Source organism: Phocoena phocoena, chromosome 2 (assembly GCF_963924675.1).
Source record: "Phocoena phocoena chromosome 2, mPhoPho1.1, whole genome shotgun sequence".
NCBI lineage: Eukaryota > Metazoa > Chordata > Mammalia > Artiodactyla > Phocoenidae > Phocoena > Phocoena phocoena.
In genome coordinates this window covers 49,164,093-49,182,057 of record NC_089220.1, presented here as the reverse complement: position 1 = coordinate 49,182,057, position 17,965 = coordinate 49,164,093, and the positions used below count along the sequence as shown (strand labels likewise).

Here is a 17,965-nt window from a genome sequence, read left to right as displayed (position 1 = left end):
AGATGGATGGGCCCAGGAAAGTAAATCTCCACTTGCAACTGATTTTCTTCAAATCAGAAAAATGGAAACCATGTTCAGGAAAGAAGTTGGGGGAAGCCGAAGGGCTATTTTCCTCTTCATTTCTCCCTATTTCATCCCAAGTTTTTACTTTTCTAGATAGTGCTTAGAAAATCACCATGAGAAGGCTGATAAACGTATCCATCCTCACCAGAGTATTGGACATCCCACTCCCGATCAGGCACTCATCTAGGCCCTGGGCACACAGCCATAAATAAAACAGGCAAAACCCCTGCTCTTGGGGAGCTCACATTGATTAATTTTCAGTTGTATCAATAATTCAAAACAGAGAAGGAATCCCTTCCCCTGTCCCCCAAAGCTACCAATAAGCCTTGCTTCCTTCTCCCTTCTCCTTTATGAAAGAAATACACTCTTCTTTCTGTTCTCAACCTTTCAATCAATGAATATTTATGGAGCTCGGCCCTGTGCTAGGCAGAGTGGAATGTAAAAGCATTATTATCTGTCACGTGGTTCTTGTTACTGGGGAGACAGGACTGATAGTGGGAAAACAATCAGAAAACAATTAAGGGTCAAACTGAGGCCCCGATTATAATTAGTGGGAGGGGTGAAAAGTCACCATGAGAAGATCTGTCTAGAGAAGCTTTGAAAATAAAAAAGAGGGACACTTGAGTGGGTGTGAAGGAAAGGGAGGATTTGGTTGGGAGGAAAGAAGGGAGGAGAACACAGATGTAACTTGGTGCTTGGTGAGTTGGTGATCAATACATGTTGGCGGGATGAATGGGCACAGGGTGGATGTGTGGCATGTCTTAATATTTGGAATCGTTGTCTTGCCAAATGTGGTCAGAGTTGGGCTTCCCAAAGCTGGTACCTCTGAGCATGAAGGAGAAATGATTCGCCCTGTAGCAGCTGGTTCCACCAGGTTTTGCCAGGAAGAATCATCCAGTTAGGTTCTGTAGCCCCTGTGGGATGCGGTGCAGTTACAGCCACAGCTAATCAAAGGGCAGGCGAAGAACACCAAAGCATCAAGGTGGCTGTTTGATGTGCTGGCCGTGAGCGAGGATCGGGCTGAAACTGCATTCTCTGCTCAAATAAGGTCTATTAGCCACTGGTGACTTTTGATCCCCTATTGATCTAGGGGAAGTCAAACTGACAGCCCCCTAGTTAAAAGGAGCCGTTGTGCATTATTGATGCTGTGAGGGACGTGGTCACTCTGTTCTCTTCCCGCAGCAATTCTCACAGAAGGGCCTGGAGCTATTTGAGAGAAGGGTCCTGTATGAATTATTCTTTAAAAACAGAAACATATTTCCCTCTCTTGCCCCAGCTTCCCAAGCACCCTGCTACCTGTAAAAGGCAACTTAGCGGGAGTCTAACAGGCAGGGTAGTGGGAGTTCAGAGAGTCAGGAGAAAGAAAGCCAGAGCCAGCCAACTGGAAGGGAGCGTAAGAATTCAGTTCTGCTCATCTGTCTGGGCGTGATCGGTGGCTCAAAGTGGCTCCTCTGGGTTTTGATTTCTTATCTCTAAAATCAGAACAGCCATATCCTCTGCTTCCGACCACCTTCATGGAGGCTATTTTAAAATATGAAACAATCATTTTCATTTCTTTCTTGCTGATTTTATGTGTAGGCAGTTGCCCATGGCTGATGTATTTGAAGAGCTGTCCATCACCCTTAGCCTGGTTATGTTTTCCACTCCCAGCAGAATTGCTGGAAATTCATCAGAGATTATCTTCTGCCTCCACGCCTTTTCCAAACACGTGTAAGTGCCCTGATTTTTAAGTTATTAACACTTGAGGGAGAATTTTTTTAGAGGTCTTTCTTTGATGCCTTTGGCTATCTTCTGAGGATACGGGAGCAGGAAGGAAGAAAGTGGGAGGAAGGAGGGACCCTGAGAGGATCAAGGGTGCAGAAGGGGAGAAAAGGATCCTGAAACAACTCTAAGAGCTGAATTTTCCCAGAGCCCAGCCTTGCTCCTGGGGCTCATTTTTGCTTCAAGGATGACAAGTAGAACTCACCAGGACTGTGACAGCTCATTGGAGATCACCGTGGAATTCTGGGGTTGTACAGACCTGGGTTCACGTGGCTCTGCCATTCATTGGCTGTGTGACCTTGGGAAGGGTCCTTAACTTTTCAGCCTCCTCATCTGCAAAGCAGAGGTAATAACAGTTGTCTTCTAAGATGCCTCTGGTCTAGCAGAGGAATCAGGGCAGGGGAGACAGTGCATCAGAAATGCTTTCCATCCCCTACAGCCTCACGATTTGATCACACTGACCGTTCACAGTAGGGAAAGGGACTCTTGTCATGGACGATGTGGACAAAAACTGGGAGTAGTAGGTGGTGACACTGACCTCCTGTGTCCCTCATTTCTCAAAGGTAGGAGACACTCAGTCCTCATGGGAGATGTGGCTAGAGACAGAGGTAGCCTGAGTGAGCCCTCATGGACAAACCATAACTTGTCTGCTGGTGGCCCCCAGTTTGGATGGTTCGTGTCACAGGGGGCAGTAGAATGAACGAGATGTGCGTGGCCCCCCACGTCCCATTCCCTGACCAGGCCCTGCTGCGTCCAGCCTCCAGGTGCCCCCCTGCACCCCACGCTGCTCCTCACGGCCCCGCCCACCAGGGATGTCACCTCAGATGTGAGGGTTTTGTCTCATTGCTTCCCAAGACCCAGCCAGAAGGGGCGGTGGGAATCTGATGATTATTCATTCACTGCTTTAGACTAATACTAATAATAGCTAGTACATACAGCACTGAAATGTGATGTGACTGAAAACTGTGGCAACTGTTAAAACAGTCTGAATCCTGTTTCCTGGTGACTTCGGGGTCCAGCCTTGGCCTTCTGTGGGGTACACTGAGGAAACAAGTCTGACGCGAGTACATCCGTGTCCCCTCCCCTCCTGTCCTGTCACACCTGGGCTTTCTGAGCAGCTGGTAGGGGCCCTGACTTATTGCTTTCCTCTCCTGGTTCTCCCTTAGTGCCTGATCTGGATCTGCCCTAATTACATACAGTTCTGTAAAGGATTTTGCTTAAATGCCAACCTGCCTGTAATTCCCAGTGTCGGTCTGTGAAATTCAATTTGGAGGTTAAAAGGAGAAACAAACAGGGACAACACTTGGACTGATTTTGAATACCTTGTTTGTTTCACAATCTCTTATAGATATTTCCCATACTCCTGTTCAACTCTCAGAAGAAAAATTGCCACTCTGTGTGACAGCTTTACAACTAAATCATTAAACGAACATATTTTCCCTCCTCTGATGCACAGGGTGATTTTTTTCAACTTTTGTATGTATCTTTTGTGAATTTGCCTTTATATTTTTTTTCCCAAATAGAGAACTTACTGCCCTTACAGTTATGGCATAATGAAAAAGATATGTCAGTTATAAAATTGTGGCTAGACTTAAATGGTCTGAAACCTATTTAATATTGGCTTTGGGGTCTAGGATGAATCCTTGCAAACTGTTGGGATAGATAGAAAAATATGGCCTTGTGGGTAGGGTTTCAATTCAGGAGCTCAGTCTTCAAATTGGCTATTAATCTGTATACCTTACTGCTTCCTGTATTCTGCGCCTTTTCTCTTCCTCTTCTTGCCTGTATCCCTCGAGAGAGAGACAGAGAGAGACTGATGTGAGAAATCTATTTTCCCGTGTTTTTTCTACCAAGTGCTGCGTTAGTCAGTGCGACACACAGTTCTTCTAGAGCACAGGTGATGCTCTCACCTGCATGTCTCCAGGTGTATGTTGATCTTGGACATTTCGTGGCTTATGGCTAATGACTAGGTTTTACTTAGTGCAAAAAGTAACTCATGACTTAAGTAGCAAAATACTCATTACCTTCTTCTAGACCCTCTTACTTTTCAAGTGAATGGTCTCCTTTGCTTTTCGCTTGAAACGGGGACGAAGATTGAATAAACTCCATTAGAGGCTATATATAACACTGGTGGTATTTTTAAGTCTAGCTTTAGTTTTTTTTTTTGAGGGGGGGCAACTCTTTTGCAGGCTAGTCCTAGTTTATAAAATAAAAATACTTTGCTTGGAATTGAGTGTAGTAGCTTGCAACTACATGAGGCTAATTACTTTTTTTGATTGTGATTAAGAGACATGGAATTCGATTCTGGGAGTTGATAATGAATTCTCCTTTCCAGTCAAAGCACCATTTCTTGTGGATTTAAAGAAACCGGAGTTAAAGATTCCTCACACAGTGAGCTTCTACATCAAAGGTGAACCTAGGGTGATTCTGGGAACATGGTGAGTGCACTGATTGGACCCTGGGGTGCTTGGTGGGTGTGGCTTTCATGTCACAAGGGCAGAGGTGAGCAGTGCTGGGTTACTTGCCTGGGGAGAGGTCGGTGTTCCTTGGAGGAAGCTGTTCCACACACCTTCCCTTTATATTGAAGCTTGACTTGCTTGCATTTGCTTTTCAGGACTCTTACGTTGGAGTGTGGAGTCTTTCAGGTGCCTTGGGTCTGTCTTCTTCCCTGCCTTATGCCTCACCCCCTTCCCACCCTGCTCCAGACCCACTGGCCTCCGTGTATAGAAGCCATGCTCTGTCTGCAACATTTCTTTCTCTCTCTCTGCTCCCCCTGTTCCCTCCTTTTGCCTAACTAACTGCTTACCCATCTCTTGGGTCTCATTTTAAACGGTAATTTTCAGGAAAGGCTTTCCTCACCCCCCCATTTTCGGCATATGTCAGTGCAACCTGTGCTTGTCCTTTACTGCGTGTATCCCCGCTGTAACTGAGTAAGCGCTTGTGTGATTATCTGATGAATGTTTGTCCTCCTCATGAGACAATGACTTCATAGCTGGGGGACTTTGTCGGTGGGTTTCCATTGCTTCGCACAGTGCTTGGCAGAGGGCACTCCATAAATGCTTGTCCATCAAGGCCGTGAGCATCCTACTGTCTGTTTTGCTCTGCTGATCTCAGTATTTTCTTCTGTTTGGTTCACCTACTTGTTCGTGGCTGCCAGTTTTCCAGTGCCCTGTTTTATATTTCATCTCCCTGAGTTTAAACATGTGATCACAGAATGTTTGGGCGCCAATATGGATGGGTTCACATAACTTCTTCCTGATCTGCAGGGTACAGTCCCACTAATAGTGTTGGAATTTGAAAACATCTTTCTTCTTTACTCTTGCCCCATCCGTCCTTGTTTGGTGAGTCAGCTGATCTCATGACTAGCTTATCTAGCTGGCAGCAACGCCCGTCTTCGCAGTACAGAGGCCTTGGGGTTTGATGTCAGACTTTTTGCTTCTAAACGATTGAGAGACTGGGACTTCCCTCGTGGTCTGGTGGTTAGGACTCTGCACTTCCACTGCGGGGGGCATGGGTTTGATCCCTGGTTGGGGAACTAAGATCCCACATGCTGCATGCGGTGTGACAAAAAAAAAAAAAAGATTGAGGGACTGAAGATTTATCATCACATGGCCAATTCTCCAGGTCTCCTGGTGACGTGTCATATGGCAGTGCTCCTGTTAGCAGGGTTCATTCATTGGTTTAACAACGTGGAGGAAATGGAGCTCACTCAGGTGTTTAAAATCACAAGGTCACTGGGTTTCTTGAGTAGAATAGCTTAATTTCATGTTCAAGTTCTTTTCTCCTACCTAAACTGGTTTCCCTTTGTTTCCAATTTGTTTCTTCAGCCAAACCAATAGCAGGTGGCAGATATCTATTGTCTTTTACTTGTTTCCACCCAGTGGATTGCATTTCAACAAACCACACCTAAGAATTGCAGTCTTGGAAGCATGATTGGTATAGGAGTCAGAAGAACTACAACAGTAAATGGTTAAAAGGGGTTATCTCGGCATGGGAGAGGGGGGGTAAGGCAGTAGTGGCATTATATTTTAATTTTTACCATGTGCATATATATTAAGCAGATAAATATCTGTATGTAAATATATTGACTATTTACGTATAATAATCCATTATATATTCTAATAGTATATAAACATATAAATATAAATATGTATCTGATTGACATAAGGAGGTTTCAGACTTTGGCAAGGATAGAGAAGTCTTCTCTCTGTCCATGTTGGCTGAAACCTTTCCTTGCTTTCCAGGCACACAGTTTCTAGCTGCCGGTGGGGGGAGGATGCTAAGGGGAAGGGCTGTAGCTGCTACGAAGCAGCCCTCCATGACGGCAACCCAATTATTATCTTCATGGCGGTGCAGAACACAAGTCAGTTGCCTTTGCTTGGATGTTTTTTTTTTTTACAGAGTGAAAGAGTATTTCAGCCCTGTGGGGGAATGTAAGGCAGAGCTCAGTTTTTAGGTCTGTAAGCATCCCTTCACATATTTTTTTCCCTTTGTTGAAATTTGAGGGTGTTCTGGCAATAGGCTTCTCTTTTAAAAAAATCTATATATTCTATATGTAGAATAATGTGGATCCTTAACTGAAAGGGAAACTAACTTCCAAAATTTGGATACTGATTTCAAAGAAGGCAATGGTTCCTTTACTCCCTAAGAGTGTCAGAAATGATGGATCAAATCCATGGACGACTGGGTAGGGAGTAGGCATGAGGTATGGAGAAAAGGAAGAGCAGTTTCCACATCAGTGGTCTTCTCACAGAACCACATGGAGATTCATTTATTTGGCACGAATCCTATTAATCAAAAGTATGGATTCCCTAGGAGAGATCACCTGGAATTCTGATCACGGCTACTGGGGGCCACCTGACAATTCTAGTCTGGAATACTGATGCCTCGGCCTGCTCTCTGTGGTCCCAACCTTGCTTGGTAACCAAGAGCACCTCCCAGGAGGCTGGCTGTCCTTTGGTGCACTGCCAGTCCCTCTGTGGGCCTGTGTCATTATGGTGGGTGATGAGTATTGGCTGTGACTGCGGGTCTCAGCATGGGGGAGGGGCGATGTGCCTCAGAGACCCCGCAGACCTCGCTCTGTCTCTGGGAGGACACTTCAAACTCAGTGACAAGGTCTGGAATCTGCCCCTCGGCTCCCCTGCCTCTGTCTCTTTTACTCACTGTCTTTTTGTGTCAGAAGATGGCCTTGTCAAGACTTGCCTTTGCTCAAGGGGCTTTCCTGAGGTGTATGTTTCAGAGTCACATTTACAGAGATTTCCTGTGAAATCAACATTGCTTAACCTTGTTCTGATTGTGTAGACTTGGGCACGGCGTTACAATGCATTTTTATTTAAAGGGTCATGTGAATCACACAGTCACATCTGCCCTCTGAGTGAATCCGCTCTTGCCCTCAGTTATCGCAGATTTCCTGGTTTGGGGTCAGCTGCAGCTTCCTGTCTCCTGCCCGGAAGTCTCAGCTTGCTCTCAGCAGTACTGAGCTGGAAGGAGGCCAAATGACAGATCGCAGGGAACCTTGATGAAAGCAGTGGTTCTATACTTGGGATCCACAGAAGCCCCAGAGAGTCCATGAACTCCCAACCCAAAATTGTACACAAAATTTGAAGAGTGGATACATTTTTCAGGGCAGTGGGTCCATAGCTTTAATTACATGTTCAAAGGGCTCCATGACGCACTAAGGTTTAAGAAACTTGGCTCTAAAACAAATTCAAATGCTTTTTTAAAGAATCCTCTGCCTTTTGAATCATCTTTATCTCCCTTTTATGTGGTTAATACAGAGTAGACTGTGGTTCTTTCGGAAAAAAAGTATTTCTTGTACCTCCAGGGCTGTGAGTCTTTCCTCCACTTCATCTTGCACCTCATGGCAGAGTGGAGAGGATGCAGGCAGATCTTCCTTTAGTGAACTTGATTATATCATCCCTTTTTCTGAAAAGCCACTTTCTGGAACTTATTTTCCTTTAGCTTCTAGAAGTATTCTTAGAAATAGGTTTTGCTGTGCAGCAGTGGAAGGAGATGGATTGTCAGCAGTTCAATCAAATGCTTACGTTGAGAAGCGCTAGCGGTCCGGGCAGCCGGTGCTCACTTGGGGGAAGGCGGCAGCAGAGGGGAGCTGTGGGTCATTCACCCTGACACAGGCGCGTGGGCTATGACACCAAGAAGCATTGCCCTCTCTCCTGGTTATTTGTCTAACCTGAAAAAGAAAGGTGTGAGATCAGATGCCAGCAGCATGGTAGTGATTTCTGTCACAATGTTTGGACACAGGCAGGCCCAGGTGTGAATCTTGGTTCTGCTGCTGGCCATTTGGGTGTCTGTGAACAAGTTACTTAAGCTCTCCATGGCTCGGTTTCTTTCTCTGTAAAATGTGGAGAACACATACCTTGTAGGACTGTTGTGAGAATTAAGTAAAGATTTAAAAGTGCCTGCACAGTCAACTTTTGTCCCCTTTTATCTCCCTTCCCTTCGTCTATCACTGTATTTTTTTTCATTTAAAATTATGTTTTTATATTCTTTTCTCATTTATCTATTTGGGGCTGGCAGTGGTTTCATGTAACCAAGTGATCTCTTTATTTTTGCTCAATATTAACTCTTTATCTGTTCATACTTAATATAAATATCTCCCCGTTATTTGCTTCCTTCTACTACAACTCTGTGGAGTTCTTATCCTCCAGGAAATTCCTAAAAACAGGCATTTACTATGTACCAAGATACTTTAATACATAATCTCATGCAACCTTCCAACGATCCTGAAGGTATTATTTTTCACTTCTCAGACTATATTTACACAGTTAGATGTTAAGTGGCTTTCCCAAGGTCAGACAGCTGCTAAGCGACAGAGCCAGGTGTGACCCAGGCTGTGTGGTCCTATTCTGCCATGCTGCTTTCCTTCTTTCCCGTTGAGCCTGATCTTCTCAAGTTTGAAGTCAAACACCAGATTTCAGATATGCATTTTTCCCTACCTATTAAGCCATCATAACCAGGATTAGGAAGTGTGGAGGAGGTGAGACCACCTTTTCTGTTTACATCTCCCAATTAAAGTGATCACAGCTCCTTTGTCATCTAGGTGCTGAGTGACGGTGGTTTTCATGTCTTGTCTGTTGACTACGGAGGTATGTGTTAGGAAAAGTGTACAAAGATTTTTCAGTAAGAAGGGGTCTTTTGATAGCCTTCATTTTGGAGGCAGTGATATTGTGTTTGCCTTTCCTTGCTGCCAGGGTTCGGGGACTCGACGGGTAAACCCACGGAGGATGGGCTGACTGCGGATGCCGTCTGTGTCTATGAATGGACCGAGGAGAGAAATGGTACCACCCCTGTGTGTCTCTGGGGCCACTCTCTGGGAACAGGGTGAGTGGGGTCTGAAGATGGGTGCTGCGGTGGGTCCTTGGGGCGTTAGTGTCATATTATAGGCAGCAGTGGGCAGCAGGAGGACCCTTGAGCTAGGAGATAGATAGTTTCTCTCAGGTTCCACGTGGGGCTAGTGACCTTACACCTCAGCATGCCTGTCTGTAATATGAGGGAGGGTCTAGCTCTCCGGCTGTCTATGACACTGAAGCCCATTCCAGAACTCTCCTTGAGCGTTTTAAATGAAAGCATTCTTGTTTAGGGCCAGTGGAACCCCTTGACATCCTGTGAAAAATTTTGTGTCTGTGCACATGCGAGGGTCAAAAGCTTTCATCAGATGCTCATACTGGATGTTGCATTTTGTACTGTTTACTTGACTGTTAAGTCACTGCTTCGCATATGTACTAATTTTCATTGCTTTACAGAGTTGCAACAAATGCTGCAAAAGTTCTAGAAGAGAAAGGTATGATAAAATGCTTATTTTACATCGTATAATTTCTTGGCTTGATGTGGGAAAAGAAAAACAGCGAAGAGCCTATTGGGCACAATGTGAACACAGAGATACCTGGAGCGCCCCAACTTTAGACAGTTCCTGATAGTCTAATAAACTCTTTTTTCTGTTTAATATACACAATACCTGCTTTTCAGAGTTATGAAATTAAAAGTAAATACTAAGGAAAGAGTTAAAATTACCTTAAAAGAGCCCTCACTGTGAAGTGATAATAAGTGTTGTTATGGAGTAATCTGGATTACAGGGGAGGAAAATAATACATTATGAAGTAATAGGCAGGACTTGCTTTCTGCAGCCCTCCTTACATAATATTTATATCAGTGTTTCTCAAAGTGTTCTGAGAACTGCCTTTGTCAGAATCTGCAGGGGGTGTTTGTTAGAAACACAGGTGACAGCTAGGTGGATCCTAGCTGTCTTCATAAAATGGAATCCCTGTGACTAAGGCCAGGTGATCTTGATACGTGTTAAAAGCTTGTAATCACTTGCAGTGTATCTTAAACTTTACGTGGCAATACAGGTCAGGGTGAGTTACCGTAAACATTTTAAAGTGTGTCACCTGCTATACACAATCTTAATTACTTATGGAAATAAAAGAAATGTCATTTCATTGGTCCTCTAAACTCTCATGGCTCCTTCAATGTTGACAATGATGAATTACCTGAATTAAATTCCCACATAAATGAATACTTGACTTCCTGGATAATGCAATTACCTTAGGACATTTTAATTACATTAAGTCCCCAACTTATGAACTCTTGCTACCATGTATTTTAATTTTCTCTATATTACATACTCCATAAAAATGATTATTCTCATACTATAAAGTCAGTATTTAGATTTACCCTTTTCTTTGCTGTTTATTTCCAGCATCGCTGTGCTTCCATCTGGGATTTTTCTTCCACCTGTCTGTTGGTGAAGATTTCTCTTAGTTTTGGTCTGAAAATGTCTTTATTTCATCTTCATTTTTGAAGGCTATTTTTCCTGGGCATAGAGTTCTAGAGTGGCAGTCATTTATTTCAACCTTTCTAAGATGTCATCCACTTTGTTCTTGCTTTTACAGTTTCATTAGAAAGTCAGCTGCCAGTCTTACTGTTGCTCCTTTAAAGATAATGTTTACTTTTTCTTTTGGTTATTTTTGAGATTTCTTTTTTTCTTTGTTTTTCAGCATTTTTACTCTGATTTTCCTAGGTATTCTTGGTACTTATCCTGCTTAACTGTGGCCTGATACTCATCCATTTTGGAAAACTGTTGGTCATTATATCTTCAAATATTATGCCTGCTCCATTCTTTGTCTTCTCTTTATCTGGGACTATAATTATATATATATATATATTTTTTTATCTGTTCCCATGTCTTATATGTTTCCAGTGTTCTTTTCTGAGTTTTCCAGACATTTTTCTCTTTGTGCTCTAACTTAATTATACCCTGTTCAATATATCATACGAAATTTTCTTTAACATTAAAGTTTTAATAAATATTTTACTATTTTACCATTTGTTATTTTCAGTAAGTTATTTTAAAGTACATATACAGTAACTCCAATGTTTAGATCTTTTGTTTTCAGAGGGAGTGTTGGCCAAAACAACCTCGTCAGCCTCTGCCGAACACTCTCCCTTCCTGTAGTACTTTGCTTTCTTAAATTATCCAAGTCATGAAAATCTGTTTGTGTTTTAGAAGAAGGTAGTGGTTTTGAATTATCATGTACCTAGGAATGAAATCCCTTTAGCGAGGGTGCTAGTTAAAAATGCACATTCTCACACTCCCCACCCCCTAGATACTGACTTCTGACTGGACTCTGGTGTGGGTTCATGAGTTTGCATTATTAATAAGATTCACAACTGATTTTGATGTAGGTAGTTCATGTACAAGACCTTGAAGATCCCTTATTTAGGAAAGATAGTATTGAAATATGATAGGGGAGTTATTTCTTTTTTCTTCTTTTCAAGGATTTCCAGTTGATGCTATTATCTTGGAGGCTCCATTTACCAACATATGGGTTGCAAGAATCAATTATCCCTTGTTAAAGGTGAGTGATAGATCTTTACAAGATGTCAAAGTGTAGGTTGTTTCCACACGTTTATTAACAATTTTCCTTTTCTTAACTAGTTTTATATATTTCTAAGTTATTCTAACTTGTGATAGGTTATTAGCCAGTTGCTATTAAAGGGGGGCACAACGGCTTTTGGATTTTGTAGTCCTTTTATTTCCTTCTAATAGATTGAGCCAAAGCTTTTTTTTCCCCATTAACTAACTGTACCTCGTATCTTTTATAATTTTTTTCATAGATAGACTTGACTTAGGTTTGTTTATTTATTATTCCTTTTAAAGTGAAAACAGACCTCTCATACATCATTTTCAGCCCTATGAATGTCAACCACATCTTTCATTATTTTATGAGAAGGAAGTCTCTAGAGAATTCAAGGAAGTTGCTGAATGGTTTTACACAGCATCCCAGGTAGAGAAGATGATCTTTCCAAGAAGATAAAGAATTGACTGACAAGATGTGTTTTTTTTAATCTGTTGTATATATTATCCTAATTTTATAATTTCATTCCATGTCTGATGCTCAGTTGCTTATAGTCATACCTCCATAGAAATGTTAGAAAATGAGAGGGGGGTGGGTAAGATTCTTAGAGGGGACATATGGCCCAAGTTTGTAAATTGTCGATTAATCTTGGAAGGCATCTTAAGGGTACTTTTTTAAAAAAATTAATTAATTAATTAAATTTTTGGCTGTGTTAGGTCTCCATTGCTGCGTGCAGGCTTTCTCTGGTTGCGCCAGGCGGGGGCTACTCTTCGTTGCAGTGCGTGGGCTTCTCATTGCAGTGGCTTCTCTTGTTGTGGAGCATGGGCTCTAGGCGCATGGGCTTCAGTAGTTGTGGCATGTGGGCTCAGTAGTTGTGGCTCACGGGCTCTAGAGCACAGGCTCAGTAGTTGTGGCGCATGGGCTTAGTTGCTCCGCGGCATGTGGGATCTTCCTGGACCAGGGATCAAACCCATGTCCCCTGCATTGGCAGGCAGATTCTTAACCACTGCGCACCAGGGAAGTCCCAATGCTTCTTAACATAAAGTCAACTTTGTCCAATATTAATATACCTTTGTCTTGAGTAGTGTTTGCATGATATGTCATTTGCTATTCCTTGACTTTCAACTTTTCTGAAATCTTATATTTAATATATATATTTTGTAAGCAACATATAGTACAGTTTTTTTTTTTTTTTTTTTTTTGCAGTACGCGGGCCTCTCACTGTTGTGGCTTCTCCCGTTGCGGAGCACAGGCTCCGGACGCGCAGGCTCAGCGGCCATGGCTCACGGGCCCAGCCGCTCTGCGGCATGTGGGATCTTCCCGGACCGGGGCACAAACCTGTGTCCCCTGCTTCCGCAGGCGGACTCTCAACCACTGCGCCACCAGGGAAGCCCTATAGTACAGTTTTGATTTCTTTTTCAGTATGACAAACGTCTGTTAATCGTAGTATTTAGTCTGTGTACATTTAATGTAATTACGATATTATTTAGGCTTAAATCTACTCTCTCTGTTTTCTATTTGTGTCATCTGTTCTGTGTTCTTTTGCCTCTACTTTCTGGCTTTCTTCTGACTTGGCAGCTGTCTCAAGGAGAAAAGTGTTTTGAGTGTCAGGCTCACCTCTCTGGGCTTCCCTTCTCTCTGGGATCTAGGCCACTCAAGACCTCATTACTTTGGTAGGTCTCTGATACCTTCACAGAAACGTTTTTAAAATATTTTCTTTAAGAACCATGGCTCTGGTGTCAGACTTTCTGGGTTTCTTTCCCCAGGGGTGTCACTTAACAGCTGTGTAATCTTGGACTAACTGTTTTTAATGCTTCATCTATAAATGGGTGTAATCACAGTCTATCAAGATTGTTGTGGTAGATTCACATATGAAAAGCATGTATGATAGTGCCTGATACAGAGTAAGCACTCAATGGCCATTAGCTATTTTTATTATCAGTGGAGTGCCGTAATTCTGAACATTACTGTTGAATAAAAAAGTGTAGGTGGGATGAGACACGGATGTAGTGAAAGGCATAGGTCCTTACCCTCAAGACGTTTCTTGTCTAGTTGGGGAGATAGGAAATTAACGGGGGGTATAAAGTAATGATGTGGATTTCCGAGCATCAGTTGGGAGTCAATTTCATTACTCAGCATAGTGGAAAAAGACCATGGGCTATGAAGCTAGACAGATTTGGATTTGGGTTCAAATTTGGCCTCTGCCACTAACCAATTATGACTTTGGTAAATTATCTCCCTTTGTTGTATTTTTCCTATTTCTATAATGAGGTTGGTACTGCATAGGGTTGTGTTGAATTAAGTAAAATAATCGTGCAAAAATATGGGCATTCAACAAATGCTTGTTCCTTTTTTCCACTCTTTCTATAATACAGTAGACTAAGTTAGGTGTTAGGGGAGGACCTATCAATATCAGGGTAGGGAGAATTCAGGGAAGAGAAGGGTCTTGTGTGCAGGTGTGACCGATGATGACTTACAGGGAGATAGGATCTAAGCTCATTTCTTGAAGGCGAGGGAGAGCAGTTAGAAAACACAGACAGGAGGGGAGAATGTGAGCCAAGGCACGGGGCCAGAATGGGGTGATTATGTTATGAAATACCTGAGAGTCACGGAGGACCTCTATATAAGATCTTTCACACGCGTCATTCTTTTAAATCCTCACAGCACCTCTGAGTCTGGCACCATTGCCTCCACTGAGCGAAATGGAGGCTTAAAGGCTTGCCCAATTGCCACATACCCTATAGAGAGGAAACGGGACTCGATCCCGCATTTTCTAACTCCAGGCAGTCAGATGGAGGTGTGCAGCTTTTGGGATGAAAGACTGTGGCCAGATGCGGATGGGCTTACAGCCAAGATAGGAGTTTTTTGTCTGTTTAAATAGATAGTGTTCCACTCCCAAAGCTTTGTAACAGCAGATTTCAGGTAACTGGTATTTTAAGAATATTTATCTGGTGGAATTTGAAGCCAGGGAAACAATTAGGAGCCCCTCGCTGTGGTCTGGGCTGGAGGGGTGGTCTGACCTGTGAGTCTCGAGGGGCACTTCTGGCTGGAGAGGAGTGAGGGATAAGGGGAGTAGACTGACTGGGGCCTGGTTTCTCCTTATGCCTTCGTAATTTGGGATGAATTGCTGAAGGGCTTCTCTTACTGAATTCTCCTCAGAGGAGTCCTGATTCCAGGGGTAGCAGAACCAGAAGACAAAGGAAAGAGAAAACCAAGAAATCTTGCCCTTAGCACGGGTAAGAGGAGGGCAAAGGAAGGAAGGGAAAGAGAAGCAGTATTGGGATTTCCAGACTGTCCCCAAACGCGAGTCATTTGCTGTGAGACCACGCAAAAAATGCAGGCCAGACCGACCCTGGGAAACCACGCAGGTTTCTGCAAGTAGCAGGCCCATGTCAAAACTGTGAAGCAGAAGAAGTTTGCCTTTACTGACCTCGACCTGCATATTCTGTACCCATTTCCCCACCAAATTCCCTACCAGGCATGAATTTCCTTTTTATAATCAGGAAAAAAAAATTTTTTTAAAGGTCCTTATATTTGGAAAGTTACTATTCTCTCTATTACTACAGTTCATAGTGGGAGACTACAGCAAATGACATATTATAGCGCTGGGGCAATGACCACTAACTCTTATTTCTCCATACTCATAAAGGAGCAGTGACAAGCAGAAATCTAAAACTTGCTTCTACACTGAACCTGAACATAATTCTTTTCTTTTTAAACTGCAAAGCAGACGTCTGCATTTATGGCCCCAGCCTACCTATTGTGTACCCACTCCCTTCCCTTGGCAACGTCCCACTTACTACATTGCACCCCCCTCCTGCTCAGCACCGCAGAGGAATACACATAATATACTTTGTTGGTCTTTTCTCTTTGCAAATCTGTTCCAAGGAATAAACTCTGAATGAAATTCAGTCACACTGAGATGAAAATGACAGATAATAGCTTAAAGTGTACATCAGGGATATTTGCACAGTGGATTCATTCCTTCTTTAGCAAATATTTATCAGGTGTCTATTAGGTACCAGGAACTTTTCTAGGTTCTGGGGATACCACAGGGAATAAGAAAGTTGTGGTCTAAGCTCCTATGAAGTTTGTATAGTTGCTGGAGAGGCACATAGAAGACAAGTATGCAATAAGAGGATTCTGAATAGTGAGAAGTGCTGTAAAAGTAATAAAATGATGTGAAAGGAATGACTGGGAGGTGATGGGGGGACAAGGTTCGATGGCTAGTTAGGGGAGGACCTCTTTGAAGAAGTATCATCTAAACTGAGACTTGCATGACAAGGAGCCAGTTGTCATGGCAGAATCTGGAGGTCTCGGCTGAGGGAAGAGAAAGGCAAGGGCCCTGCAGTGGGATCCAGGCTGACGTGTTCCAGGAGCAGAAGACAGCAGGGCCTGGGGGTGGAGAGGAGTGGGCTTAGTGATAGGCGACAGAGGCTGTAGCCAGATTCTGTAAGGCCTCCAAGGCCAAGGTGATGCTTGGGTTTAATCCACGTGCCTTTGAAGGATGTGAAGCAAAAGAGGGATGTGATGAGAGCTGCATGTTAAAATGATCGCTCTGGTTTCCCTGTGGGAACTGGGTTACAGCAGGGCGAGGGTGGAACAGGAAGCCACCTGGATTGTTGGTGTAATCCAAGCAAGAGATGAGGGCTGGGTTAGGCTGGGTGATTAGTGGAAATGGAGAGAACTGAATGGACTTGGGAGTAGTTTAGAGGCAGGGTTAAAAGTTTGAGGAAGGTGCAGTATTGCTCAGGGTTTATGTCCTTTCCTCATTTTCAGTTGAAATGGATGTTTTTAGGGCATATAAGCTAATTTACCTTTCGACTTAATCAAAATATGGCAAGAGCTGATTTAGCTAGTATTCTTTTTACTGGAACTTTCCATTAATGAGGAAATTCAGTATGTTTAGAATGATAATTGTTATATTTGGAGTCCTGTGGTCATTATTAAAACCTAAAATGCCTTTTTAAAGCATTGCAATATTAAATCATATTCAACAGAGTTTATAATGTTCAAATCCTTTAAAGCCAATTATCTATGTATTGTATACTTTGTATATCTATGTATTGTATACTTTATCTATGTATTGTATACTTTATCAGAATTTCTAACTAATCAGAATATTCTTTTCCCCAACTAAACCACTTAATTATTCTGCAGTTCACTGTAGAAGCAATTTTTAGATTATGCGTATCACTGCTCCTTTATGAGTATGAAGAAATAAGTTAGTGGTGCTACTTGTACTTTAAAAAAAGATAAGTAAAAACCACAAAATGTTTAATGTGATTATCTATGGATGGTGGGATTATGTGTGATTTGTTTCTTCTTTCTTCTATTTTCCAAATTTCCTACAATAATGTGAATTACTTTTAAAACATAAAAGTTATATTTCCAAAAAAAAGTTTATTATATTTAGACTCACTACTCTCCATATTACTACAGTTCATAGTGGGAAACTATAACAAATGACATAGCTATAGGCCATGTTTCAATTTTTTTTTCCTTTTTAAAAAATAGATTTACTGGAAACTTCCAGGATTTTTAAGCACGGTTATGGATGCCCTGAGGAAAGACGAACTAGTCTTCCCCAGTGATGAAAAGTAACTTAATGACGTAAAGATGTCCATTATTACTATATCTATAGGATCTGGTGGGTAATTCTCACGTGACTTATTGAATGGGGAGATGACCAGTCTGAATGAGTAGGTGAGAATTCTTAGATGGGCACTAGGATTTGGGGTAAGGTATCTACAGTATCTACAAATTTTTAGTATTTGGTATTATCCTTATGTCTAATTTAGTGACTTTACCAATTCAGTACTTTCTCTGAAGTTATAAAGGGAGTTGTAGGTTTAGGGTGTTTCAGGACCCTTTAAAGGTCCTGTACGGTCTAACCTAGTATTCCTTGGAGGAATCTCTGAGTTCTAGGTCTTATTCCCCATGTAACCAAAATCCATACACCATCCAGCCGAATAACCCAACAGCAAGTCCAGTGACTAGAATCTGGCAAGTTAGCCTCTCACAGTTGGAGAATCTCGAGTGCCTACAAATAGGCAGTCGTTATCAGTATTTTTTCTATTTCAGCACACTTGCGGGATCTACCATCCTCAGGAGTAACAGCGAGTCACTGTGGCAGGGGTGGATGGTATCAGAATTTGGAAGGGGACAGGGAAGCACTATTAGTCATTCTTCATGTCATAGCCTTTTTGAATTACCAGATAGGAAGTTGACCAGGAGGCTAATCAAACCTATTGATCTCATGTCCA

General features: G+C 42.5%; 1 protein-coding gene across 2 annotated transcripts in view; it reads right to left on the bottom strand.

Annotated features, from left to right (window-relative positions):
- Positions 1 to 7,440: 7,440 nt before the first annotated feature.
- PYGL (glycogen phosphorylase L) overlaps positions 7,441 to 17,965 on the bottom strand; it is a 52,484-nt gene continuing 41,959 nt past the window's right edge. For both annotated transcript variants that reach the window (XM_065871254.1, XM_065871253.1), the window contains exon 21: positions 7,441 to 8,014. Coding sequence is in view for 1 of the 2 variants with exons in the window: in XM_065871253.1 (XP_065727325.1) it covers positions 8,002 to 8,014 (13 nt within the window). In the remaining variant the exon portion in view is untranslated. The remainder of the gene's footprint in view (positions 8,015 to 17,965) is intronic.